At 36.8% G+C, this 13,565-nt stretch overlaps 1 protein-coding gene across 1 annotated transcript; it reads left to right on the forward strand.

The window, feature by feature from the left end:
- Positions 1–447: 447 nt before the first annotated feature.
- On the forward strand, positions 448–4,434 carry LOC120074948 (tail fiber). Its single transcript, XM_039028058.2, has 3 exons — positions 448–767; positions 1,723–1,954; positions 3,993–4,434. The coding sequence occupies exons 1-3, from the start codon at positions 649–651 to the stop codon at positions 4,287–4,289; spliced, it is 648 nt and encodes a 215-aa protein (XP_038883986.1). The 5' UTR covers positions 448–648; the 3' UTR covers positions 4,290–4,434.
- Positions 4,435–13,565: the final 9,131 nt, after the last annotated feature.

Below are 13,565 nucleotides of genomic sequence, written 5' to 3' on the forward strand. Positions count from 1 at the left end.
ATAGATGCCCATTAGATGCTCATGCTTAGTGTCCATTAACCATGTGTCATGCCCCCATTTTCTAAAGTGTTTTTCAAGTATCTCAACATTACACATTATTAGTGTCCATATCATTTACATCCTACTTTCCAAATTATCTATAAATAGTGGTATTTGATGGGTTTTGGAATACACACATTGAGGCAAAATCCAAAAAGATTGGAAAAAGTGGAGAAATCCATCCTTTTTATTTTAATTACTTTTATTATTTATTTATTTCATATATTTATATATAATGTTTAATTTATTTTAATATTTATTTATTTATTATTATATTATATTATATTAATTTTAATTTTATATTTTATTGGATAATACACGCCATTTTCTTGCCATTCAGCTTTGAATTTCGGGGTTTGGGCCTAGGCCCATTTTCAAAAAGCTGGCTTAGGGTCCATAATGAGGCCCAGCCCATTCGACATTCTCTCTCCACTGTTTCCAATTTGGCCCTTCGAAACACCTGTCAGTTGACAACATTCCCAATTTCAACTTCCTTTGGGTCGATACTTCAATTCCTTCCCGATCGATTTCTAGTTAGACCGCCATTACCAGATCCTCTTTCTTCCATCTCCGCCGTCCGACCTTGTTTTTCTCCTCAAGTTGTCAACAATGGCAACCTCTACGCTATCGTCGACATCAGCAGCATCAAAGAGTTGGATCAGAAATCTTTCTTCAATTGCATCTCGCATCTATTTCTTCCTTATCATACTTCAGATCCCTCTCTTCAGGTGTACTTTCATTTTCTTCCCCTTTTTGACTTGTGAAAGTTCATATGATTTAGTTACTCGGATGATAGTACTGATTTACACTGATCCTCTTTAGTTATGTTTACTGCCAGTTGCGGTTAGCGTTAAAATTTTGAAGATTATATGAGAGTTGTGGGTTGTACTAACACTCTACTTCTTTCACTTTAGTTCTGTTCTTGATACTTTGCCATCTGTTTCTTCACTTGTTTGTTGCCGTTGAACTTCTGTCCTATTTGATGTGGCTTTGTATATGTTTGAATAACTGATTCTCGGAAAAACGAATTGTAAAGATTGAATTTCGCTTAGTTTAACAGTTAGTCTCCATGTCACTGTAGGAGATTGTGGTTTGTATCACGTCCTCTACGTAGGAGTAGTTTATGTGTTGAGTGATATGAATTAAAACTAACTTGCATGGACACATTGGAAGGGAGTGTTGAAGAATGGGATGAAAATATTGAATAGCTTAAGTTTGTGCCACTTCTTGTTCTATTTGAACCTACGGTTCAATGCTGTACGTTGTTCAAGTGCTTCCACTGTCTACGAATTAGAGAGGATAATGGAAAAGGGATCTCAGTCGAATTAATATGTTGCATTTTCCATAGGTTTGATATGTTTCCATTATCCTTACATCAATCAAGGATATGGAGCTTAGAGAAAACAAGGAAATGGATGGCTATGAATTTCTTGCTTTCATTTGACTCTGTGCTTCAGCAGATATTAGTTATATATTCCTTCCAGTACCCTGTACAATATGTTTCCATTATTTCATGTTATGACTCTTGGCTACTGACAATCATAATAATATAAAAGCACAATGTTCTTTTGTCCAATAATACTTGACTCTCTGATATTTCTTTTCTGTAAGTTTGGAACATCCGTATATCCTTTGGTGTATGATGGATATGCACATTACATAATTCAAAATGTGTCTTCTCAGGATCCCATGCAGATCTGGCATGTGTACAACCCCTTTGCACGTAACTTCATCCCAGTTGATTGCAAGTGAAGTCTTTCCAGCACCTGTAGTTAAGGCACTTCTCTATCCTGGAGCAATTGTGAATGGCCTTGTCATGAACTTAACAGTTCCTAGCTGGAATAATTTGTTCGACATCTATAATTTGACTAACATTAAGGAAGCCTCTGCTGTGACTGATCTTCAACGTTTAGAGGTTCTTTTGCTTGACCTCCTTGTTTGTTTTTCAATTCAATTGGTAGCTTTTGATCTAATATATGGTTCTATCTTGGATTTAGGCCGTTATTTCAGTAAAACAAAATTATGGTTTGTTTTAGAATTTCGCAACGCGTTTAGCTAACAGGACAAGCTTCCTGAAGTTTTCTTTTGAAAATTATTTGGGAATCTGATAGAACTTCTTAATTTATTCACATAGAGAGGCATATAGCTAAGGGAGAATTTGAGAGTTCCCTACCCCTCCTGATCACCAAGATTTGACCCAAAGAGTGCCCCTATCGTCTATAATCTAATTGCTTTCTGTTAAAGATTCCCTTATTCTCTTATGATTACATATGACACCTTTTGAAGCTATTTCTAGCACCCCAAATAGTGGACCGGCAATACTATATTAGAAGAGACTTTCTTGAGTCGAAAACACCGGAAAAGTATGTCCAGCAACAGGAACCTTTCTCACTACGGAGACATGAAAAACTAGGTGAACAACAACCGTGTTTGGAAGAAACAAATGATAAGCCAGTTAGCCACCAAGCCAATATGCTCATCGACTTAAAATTGACCATTGAATCTGGGAGCCAACGTAGGATTTGGATGCTTAATCATAGATCCCTGGAGGTCTGGTTTTAACTTAGGTTACACTTAGTCATTGACTGCAAATTGGACTTCTCGTTGTTTGCTAAATTCTGTCATACATTGTGGCTGTTACTGTTAATACTCCTTTAAGGCCCCAAACATAACGTCTCTATCATTTTGCTGCTGTTCAACTTCTGCGATGGGTGATGACCCAAACTGACAGAGAACTCTTTATTTATTCACACGATGAGGTATATTGCTGAGGGTTAACTTGAGAATTCCCTATCCTCCGAACACCAAGACTTCACCCAAAAAGTGCCATTAGGTTCCACACTTAAATGCTAGGCAGTTTCTGATAGATCCTCAGTTATTAAGAGATATGTGAGGAAAAGAAATAAAAGAGGGGAATTAAATGTAAATAGCTGAGAGATATGGAAATAAATTGGTTATGGGCTGTGAGTGCTTCATGTGGGGCCCGTGAGGAAAAGATTCAGTTAGTTACAAGAAAGATTATTTAGGGGAGTGGGGGGTAAGCTAGAAATCATCATTTGCTTTGTATTGTGAACACTCTGTGAGCTTGTAGAGGGGGGAGGGGGAGTCTCGGCTTCCTTGGCACTTTTGCCTAAAAGGTGAATAGATAATCCGAGTTCTATCAGTCTCCTCTCTTCTTCTCTGTATAATAACTTTTAGGGACCATCAAAGATTCAGAATCCTTTTTAGATGAATTTATTTTGTATTTCAAGTTGGTCTATTTTGTATCCTAGCTTAATAGTTTATTTGAAGATATTGATATCATCATTGTGGTACTTTGAAAAAACTGGTTTTCTAAGGCCTCGTATGGTGACCATTATATTTTTTATTTTTGAAAATTAAGTTTATTTCCTCACCATTTCTAACCATGATTTGCATCTTTCTTGAGTATAATGGTTGAATTCTTAGTCAACTTCTAAAAATAAAAACAAATTTTGAAAACTAAAAAATGTAACTTTTAAAAATTTGGCTTGATTTTTTAAAACCATTGGTAAAACGTAGATAACAAAGGAAGAAATCTAGAGGTGGAAATAGTGTCTATAGGTTTAATTTTCAAAAAACTACAAACCAAAAACCAAATGGTTACCGAACAGTTTTCTTGAAGATTGTGCCAAAATTCTTCTTAATTGAGTGCTATAAGTCGATTAATTTTGCATTATAGTCTTCTTAATATATTTCATCTGATTAAGGATTTTCCTTGCAACATGCGTACATGTTGTGATGTAGGACATTTATTTTGTTCTTTGTTAAGAAAGATGAACAAATCACTTGAGATGAATAGCAGCATTCAACTTTTGCTGTTAAAAAAAAAAATCCCTTCGATCCTGTTTCTGTTATTTTTCTTCCAAGAGGAGAGCTCTGTAATACATGCAGTATTTTCGGGCTGTATTGAGTGACTTGTCCTTTGGACTCAGGTTCTTGCGGGAAGCTATTTCTCGGTGGCTGGAGCATTTGTTGGTCTTTTGAAGCCCGGGAGGATGAGTATGTTTGGAACTCTGTTGGTAATTTGGGGTCTTGTTAAGGAAGGAATCCTGGGAAAACCTGTGAACACAGATCCTGCCAAAGCTGTTTATGTTTATCCTACAATGATTCTTGCGGTGATCTGTGCTTTCTCATCGGTTAAGTATGATGTGAAGAAGGTTGTTAGAGGTGCACCTGCTCGGCCAATTGCAAAGCCACTTCAAAGCTCATCAAAATCTAAGCTTAAGTGAGTCCAATTGTAATTTCCTTAGCTTCTATGGGTTTTGTTTGATTCCTCACTCCTGACCACTTCAAAACATCATTTATGCATATCCCAATATTCATTTTGTGGATCTATTAGTTGTGCTGTGAATGTAATATACAACTTTCTTCTGAGATACTCTTTCCAGCACTATTTCACTCTTTCAGCTTCAATTGGTAGAACTGCATCTATTTGGTTCAATTATAGACATCAGAAAGAGAGATGCCCCTCATTTCTCGTTCCTTCTTCTCTACAATATTGAGACTATTATTCTTAGGGGAATTGTAACAAATGGCAAAATCAGCCTAATTATATACAAATGTAGCAAAAATTTTAAAGTTAATACAAATGTGACAAATTAGTTATTATTTTTTTTTGTTGATTCTAATTTTGCCCCTCCACCTATTATACCCAATAGAAATGTTCAAATGACCCGATAATTCAAATAATATGGACTAACTCAATTTAAAATGTAGTTCTATTCTTGGATTGAGTTAATTTTTTTCTATTGTGGTTAGGTTGAGTTGGGTTGTATGGTTAAGATAATTTGGGTCGACTCAGTCCAACCCAAAGTATATGTGTACATATATATACCTTGTTTAAAACTTGATTACTTTATATTGATTAATTTATGAATTTTTAATATTGTTTTTGTTATGATATTTGTCTTTGTTTAAAGTTTGTAATAAATATCTATTTAATATTTAAATTTTATGAGATTTTAGTTATTAGTCATATGTTGTAAATAAATGTACATAATTTTAATTAAAAAGAAAAAATAAATTATAACTTGACAACCCAATCTAATTCGAATTTTAAGTTGTGGGTTGAGTTGGAGATTTTATTTGAGTCTTTTGGGTTGCTAATCTAACCAGCTTGAGTTTTTGGGTTGGTTTAGAAAATACACTCAACCTAACTTAACCCATATATATCTCAGTACTCATCTTCGTCTCCTCCAATTTCTGCCTAGAAAAATGCAAATCTTCAGTAATAAACTTAACCATTGATAATTTTATTGTTAAATTCTATTTCCATTCTTCTCCTTTGCTTTACCATATTCATCACAAAGATTTCTCTCTTGATCTACGCTGTCACGTTGACTTTGATGACCTTCTCCTTCCCAACCACTTTCATCGTGATGCTCTTCCCCGTTTGCAAATTTCAGGCATGGTAAATCTTACGAAAGGTGCCATGCCCTAGCAGACGACCTAATTCGTACTTCTCGTTGAGTAAATTCAAGTGGCCGTCATCTCTGCCTTTATCTGCCATATCCGCTGCCGGATATGAACTTGATTGAATTGAGATTAATTGATTTTTGTATTGGTTTCTTCGTACAGCATGAGTTAAAGCAAATTTAAAATAGGGAAAACGTGGATGAGGAGCCAAGTTGACCTCTCCGCCAACAATTTCTGCCGCCAATGATGAAGGTCTTGGATTTTCCAATCAACTCAAAATGAATCAACGAAGTCAATTTCATCTCTTTGCATTTCCTACGATTTTCTTCTATCAGTGAAATAGAATCAGTGATATAGTTGATAGAGTTGAAATATAGTATATCAAATGATACCAATCCATCAAGATTTATTAACAAAGTTAAGTTAATCGATGATACATCAATAAAAAATCTTCCATTTAAAAATGAAAGATCAAACAAATAATCAAATTATCAGTTAAAATCTTCAAATATCAAAACATATTATCAAATGATATCAGTTGGCTTAAAAAAGTCTACCATGTATCATATTGACACGAAATAACAATTATATTGTTATAACATGCCCGATCACCCTTCATAACTTTTGTAGTGGCTGCAAAATATTTGGGTTCTAGCCTGTTTGGTAGGGAATCTGATAATATAAATTTGAAAACAACGATACGGATACGATGGGATACGACGATTCGTCAATTTCTAAGAAGTTAAGATACAAATACGTTGAAGAATACGAAATTTTTTATAAAACACGATGATACTGATACATTGAAGGTACATTTTCTCTTGCTTAAAAAACAGGTTGCTTAGTTTTAGATTGAAAAAAATTAGATGAATTGTTTGTCTTTTTTCTTTAAAAAAAGTAAGCATAGAAATAGATACATCAAATCGCTCGTTAGATACGTATCTTAGAAATCTGGAAGTATCGGTATTTGATACGTGGCTGATATGGATTCTTTGCCTCACATGAAATATGTGTGCTTTATAGGTGTTTGGTAGCAGAATTCAGGAATTAAATTCTAATTTTAAAATTACAAACTAGTTGTAGTTACCCACTAAATATTAATTGACAATGAAATAATAATAATTTTTTCATGAACATGGTTTTATAATAAAAGATTGTATAATTATTATTTTGTAATATTATGTAATGGTTGAAGGAGAAATTTTGGACCAATCACAAATTGCAACGTCATGAATGACGAAATTCCAAATCATTAAATTTGAGACCAATTAGGAGTTGACATGTGTCCCAAATTGAAGTTGAAATCACTCCAATAACGCCACATGGTTTCATCATGATTGTTGAATCAGATAAGATTTATTTCAGATATTATTATTTGGGTTAAAGTCCAACTAAGCCCAAAAATAGATTGAATTTAACTCAAAATGTCTAATTGGGCCCAAAGGTCAGGCTCATAGACCTACCAAACCCAAGTCAATTAATCAGACCCAAAGGCCAAACTTATGGATCAACTAAGCCCAAGGTCCAAGCCCATGGACCAATCAAGCCCAAGCCCACAGGCCCACCAGAGAACTTTATAAATAAAGGAGTTCTCTTCATTTGTGGGGGGTTAGCAATTCCACATTCAGAGAGCCCAGAGAGAATTTATCAACAAGCAGAAGACTTCTAAGACTCCTAAAGCTGCGGTCCTAGAAGACACAAAGACTCTTCCAAGACTTCTACTTCAAGACTTCTACTTAAAGAATGTTCGGTACCTGACGGTTCTGGACGATGTATCTATTAGTATATCGATTTTCCAAAGGTGGGTTGAACCTTCGATAAGACCGCATGTGAGGAGATGAATGCGATATCTGTCTACTTAATTAACGAGGAAGATTGATGGCAGTCGATTGTAGATTTCCTTGAGCATGGAAGGCTTCCTGACGATCCTTGTCATAAAATCGAGATTCGAAGGAGGGTTGAATATTTCATTACTACAAAGAGGTCTTATACTATTGATCCCTTGAAGGACTATTCCTTCGATGCCTTGGAAAAGAGGAGTCAACGAAAGCTTTGGAAGAAGAGCATTCAGGTGTATGTGGCACACATCAATCTGGACCAAAGCTATAGTTCCAGCTGAAAAGAATGGGTTACTACTGATCGGGAATGATCCAAGATTCGATGGAATATGCAAAAAAGTGTGAAGCTTGTCAATATCATGCGAATTTCATTCATTAACTGCCCGAGTTATTGGTAGGGCATTCTTATATCCTTGCAGCCACTGACTGCTTTTCAAGATGGTCTGAGGCTATCGCTTTAAGGGAAGATAAGAAAGAAAATATGGTGGACTTTATCCGCACTCACATCATCTATCGGTACGGTATCCCCCATTGAATCGTGACAGATAATGGGAGGTAATTCTCCACTAGCTTGATGGACAGGTTGTGTGAAAAATTCAAATGCAATCAGTACAAGACGTCCATGTATAACGCTCCTGCAAATGGGTTGGTGGAGACATTCAACAAGATGTTGTATAACTTGCTGAAGAAAATTGTCTCTAAATCGAAAAGAGATTGGTAAGAAAAGATCGATGAAGCATTGTGGGCTTATCGCACTACTTATCATACCCCTACAAGAGTCACTCCGAACTCCCTCATTTATGAGGTAGAGGCTGTACTTCCTTTGGAAAGAGAAATTCCATCACTAAGAATAGCGGTACAAGAAGGATTGACTACAGAAGACAATACCAAGCTACGTCTCCAAGAGTTAGAAGCACTGGACGAAAAAACAACTAGAAGCTCAACAAACATTAGAGTATTACCAAGCGCGAATGTTTAAAATTTTTGATAAGCACGTAAAGCCTCGATCTTTTCAAGTTAGTGATCTAGTGCTCACTGTAAGAAGACCTATTATCATGACGAGACATATGGAAAATAAGTTCACACCTAAATGGGATGGGCCCTACATCGTCAAAGAAGTCTGTATAAATAGAGCATACAAGATTGTTAATCAAGATAGACTAAGAATTGGCCCAATCAATGGCAAGTTTCTCAAGAAGTTTTATGCTTAACGAATGTAAAAAAAGGAAAGAAAATAAAAGAAAAAAGGAACTTCTCATTGTAAGAGTATAAACTACACATTGCTCCTGGTCTGCATGAGCTTAAAAGGTGAACGACCAATATATATATATATATATTAAAAAATATATATTAAAAAAAATGTATCGAACTACATTATGACTTGATCCCTTTTTCTATAACAGTACGTAGGTAACTTAAAGAAATTTAAGTTCAGTCACATAAAAAAAAATATTTGAGCTACGTCATGACTTGATCCTTTTCTTCAAGGGTACGTTGGCAACTTAAAGAAATTTAAGTTCAATCCATAAAAAAAGGTACTATAATCACCCTACGTGTGGTGCTCCACGACAGAATGAAGATGTTCATTTCTACTGGGGACAACACAACAAATTGAAGATGTTCATCCCTACTGGGGGGCAATGCAACAAATTAAAGATGCATATCGTCTGCACGATGCTACACAGATTGGATGTGTACAATAAGGTTATTGCTAAAAAATTCAATTATCTTTTCATTCACTTAAATAAGGAAGCAATGTTGGGCGTTGCTCACTTCAAATTCAAAGCATCACTTGTCTATAGTTCGACTCTTCATCTTCAACTATAGATGTTCTTCAAGATCAAGTTTAGAAGTTCTGTTGATGCTTCTTTAAATTCAAGTTTGGAGACTTTGCCGATCCTAATTAAAATTCATGATTGAAGGATTTGACAATGCTTAATCAAATTTAAGGTTCAGAGGCTTTGTTAGTGCTCTTCCATCTTCCATTTTAGAGGCTTTATTTATACCCTTCCATCTTCAAGTTCAGAAGCTTAGTTGATGTCCTTTCACCTTCAAGTCTAGAGGCTTCATTGGTGCTTCTCCATCTGCAAATCTAGAGGCTTCGTTGGTACTCCTCCATCTTCAAGTTCAGAGATTTCGTCGATGCTTCTCCATCTTCAAATGTGAAGGCTTCGTTGGTGCCTCTCCATCTTCAAGTTCAGAGGTTTCGTGGATGCCCCTCCATCTTCAAACTCAGAGGTTTCATTGATACTCCTTCATTTTCGAGTTCAAAGGGTCTGCCGATGCTCCTCTATCTTTAAGTTCAGAGGCTTCATCGATGCTCTTCTATCTTCAAGTTCACAAGCTTTACCACTTCCTCTTTGAAGTCAGGTTTGGATGCTTCGCTTCTTCTCCAAAATATTGGTGCAACTTTCTTCCTTCTTCAAAATGTTTATGCAACTTTGCTTCCTCCCCAAAAATGTTTGCAACTTTGCTTTTTCTCCAAAATGTTGGTGAGCTTCACCCCCTCTCCAAAATGTTGGATGCTTTGCTTCTTCTCTAAAAATGTTAGTGCAAGCTTCGTTCATTCTCCAAAATGTTGGTGCAATTTTGTCCCTCTCTAAAATGTTGTTGCAATTTTGTCCCTCTCTAAAATGTTGTTGCAGCTTCACCTTCTCTACAAAAATGTTGGTATAGCGCCATCTCATATCTAAAAATCAAGTTTGGTTCTTCTAACTTCACCACATATACAAGATCAAGTTCGATCTTCCTGGCTCCACCTCATATGCGAGATCAAGTCTGGTCCGCCTGGCTCCACCTCATCTACAAAATCGTGTCTGATCTTCCTAGCTTCGCCTCATATTCGAGATCAAGTTTGGTTTATCTAGTGGAGCTGGCGATCACCCCTGCTGGCTACACAATCACTCATATAGAGGTTGTGTCTAGCAGAAGTCAGATCGTTGGGAGCTGATGACCACCCCTATAGGCTATACAGTTCCCCACATAGGGTTTGTGTCTAGCAAGAGTCAGATCATTGTTGGCGAAGCTGGCAACTACTCTTGTAAGCTATACAGTCACCCACATAGGGCTATGTCTAACAGGAGTCAGATTGTTGTTGGCGAAGCTGATGACCACCCCTACAAACTATATAGTCACCCACATAGGGACTGTGTCTAGCAGGAGTCAAATCGTTGTTGGTAGAGCTGGCGACCATGAGCGCGTTTAGATCGCTCCGATCTTACAGTGACCGAAATACAATAATATACATTTAAGACATACAGTTATGCAGATAAACTTTAATTAATGGCATGCTACGAACAACAAATTAACAAAGGGACAGAATTATGTACCAGTTGAAGACAATCTTCAATCTTCAGAACTCCAATGCAGCGGAACCCTCCAAGTGTTCTACCAACGCTCGATGGAAAATGTCTACTACAGCTACACGAACAACGCGAACTCATGACCGCAATGGGGACGACACCACCGCTAAAGAGCCCCAGATATTTTTGGAGTGAAAACTCAAAGGGGGGTTTTGGTGAATTTGGTAGAGGAAGGAGGAAACATAAATCGTGTTGGCGATAAGAAGTGGGAGGGAAAACGATGCTATCACATACCAGAAGTGCTTATCGTTTAGGAGAAGCTACATGATCATGTAGGATTTACTGAACGATCGTTTAGGAAAAGGTACACGATCGTTTAGTAAAATCGGCACACTATACAATCGTTTAGAGAAGCTATCCAATCGTATAGGCGATAGTGTGCGATCGTTTAGTGCGAGGTGGGCGATCGTTTAGGTGGAGAAGAGTTATCTTAAAGTCTTTCGATTTTCTTAAGCGATCGCTTAGAATGTTCATTGACATGCGCTCTCGAAATCTTTTAAGTGATCAACACAAATGAAAACTATTTTCATTTTAACTCATCAGTTACAATAACTGACGTTGCCCCACTAACCCACGTCCAAACGTGAATTTTTGGCTTAATTTTCATATAATTAATCAATTAATTAATTAATAAATATAATCATATTATATTTATATCCTATAGTTTGATATCACATATCTACTATAGTATTTTTATCCTCTACTTGATATAAATCATATTTATATCTAATTTTCTTCAAAATAATGTATCTCATACATTTAGCTAATTATATCATATATAATTAACCAGTCCAATTATATCATATATAATCGAACTTCCTCTTGTCAATTTGAACATTTTAAATTAACCCAAATACTGGTTCTCGACTTTATCCAAGCTACTCAGAGGACCTAATGGACCTGTGGCTCGAAGCTTCAACGGTCCGTGAATAGTTGACTAAACTCTTTAACCACGAGATCCACCATCCGTTAACTATCAGGCATTCCACTAAAGACCAACAGCTAAACTCTTCTTACCACAGATATATTTCTGTGTCCATTGGATATAACCAATCATGAGTACGATGACCCTTCACAGATGCTTGTAAGTACAGTTGGGCCAAATTACCGTTATGCCCCTGTAGTTACATCTCACTCATTACATACCACTGATTCCTTTAATGAACAATACAATATAAGCCTTGTATGAACACCTCTCGGGCCAAGACAAGGTGTGTGACGCCACATTGTTCAAGCCCCGGAATCAGCCCTTAAATGAGCTATCTATCTACTTACCCCTATTTTGAGGAAGGAATGAATTCCATCTTGTGTAGCCGAGTTCCCAAATCCCAAATCAAAGAATCCTCAAAATGGTAGGTTTGTATCGGTGAACTGGCCACTGCACCCATACAAATCAAAGGACCGCCCTCAATGGCAGGATTTTCCAACTCGCTCAAGATTGAGGTCATGTTACCTATGGTATTCTAGTGAAGTGAAGTCTCTATCATGAACGGTGTTATATAACGAGACGTTAACACTTCGTAGTCAGGTCTTATACAAACTCTTTGTATAGGACGCCCCCGCTCGCATGTCCCCAACACGAATGATCAGGATTATATCATCTGTGAAAAATCACAACACTTGTGACCATTCCACAAAGCGGGCCGCATTCGTAGCATTACCAGGATAAGGTTTCCCTCCTATATCCATATACTACAAACTATTTTGGTTATCACTCAAGACGTGATCCACTTGTATGTCACCACATACATGCTTGAGTCACATACAGATAACTAGGGATTTTATGTTTATTGGTTGTTGGTGAAACAAATAAAACAAGTAAATGAGCAAAATACAAGATGTGAAGTAAATATCATATATTAACAACACAAGTAAGTGTTCGTACATACTGTTTATAAACTACAGGACACGAGACTTTAGGGCATCAACCCAAACAAGATCTTGTTGACGGAGCTGGCGACCACCCCTCTAGGCTACACAGTCACCCACATAGAGGCTGTGTCTAGTAGAAATCATATCGTTGTTGGCGGAGTTGGCGACCACCCTTGTAGGCTACACAATTGCCCACATAGATGTTGTGTCTAGCAAGAGTCAGGTCGGGCTGCGTCTAGTAGGAGTCGGGTCGTTGTTGTGGAGCTGTCGACAACTCCTGCAGGCTACGCAGTCATCCAAATAGGGGATATTGACTTTGCTTCTTATTCATACTATGAAAGGAGATTTATCCATCTCTGAATGTACACCCAATGGATTATTTGATCCATATTGAGCAGGAGTCGGGTCGTTGTTGGCAGAACTGGCAACCACCCTTACAGTCTACACAGTCATCCACATAAGGGTTGTGTCTAACATGAGTCTGATTGTTGTTGACAGAGCTTACAACCACCCCTACAGGCTACATAGTCGCCACATTGAGGTTATGTCTAGCAAGAGTCAAATCGTTGCTGGTGGAGCTAACAGTCACATATCAAATGCCCTTGCTAGTATATAAATATATGTATATATATAAGGAAAAAAACGAAGAAAGAACCCACCTTTGGGCCCTTTAAAGTGCAAGTAGTTCTTTGTTGGTAATTCTAATTCCTGTAAAAAAGGCAAGGAGGCAAGTTAGTTTTAAAAAAAGAAAAAAAATTGAATGAGAAGAAAAAAAAGAAAGAAACAAAACAAAAGAAGAAATAAACAAAAAATAACGTAGGTAAAAAAAAGAGAAAAGAAAAAAAAGAGAGAAAGAAGAAAAGAAAAAAAAAAAGGGAAAAAGAAGAAAAGAAAAAAAAGAAAGAAAGAAGAGGGAAAGAGAAAGAAAAGTTCATAAAAAGAGGAGGGGATGAAGGTAATATAGGGGTTTGATGTCCAAGGTTCCCCAGGTTCCTAACAAATTAGAAAATCCAAATCA

This window comes from Benincasa hispida, chromosome 4, assembly GCF_027475165.1.
Source record: "Benincasa hispida cultivar pf3 chromosome 4, pf3_genome.v1.1, whole genome shotgun sequence".
Classification (NCBI taxonomy): domain Eukaryota; kingdom Viridiplantae; phylum Streptophyta; class Magnoliopsida; order Cucurbitales; family Cucurbitaceae; genus Benincasa; species Benincasa hispida.

Excerpts from the sequence above, each read along its gene's own strand:
- LOC120074948 (XM_039028058.2), top strand. The coding sequence starts at position 649 with ATGGCAACCTCTACGCTATCGTCGACATCAGCAGCATCAAAGAGTTGG. Across the intron at positions 768-1,722 it reads CTTCAGATCCCTCTCTTCAG|GATCCCATGCAGATCTGGCA; the intron begins GTGTACTTTCAT and ends GTGTCTTCTCAG. Across the intron at positions 1,955-3,992 it reads CTGATCTTCAACGTTTAGAG|GTTCTTGCGGGAAGCTATTT; the intron begins GTTCTTTTGCTT and ends CTTTGGACTCAG.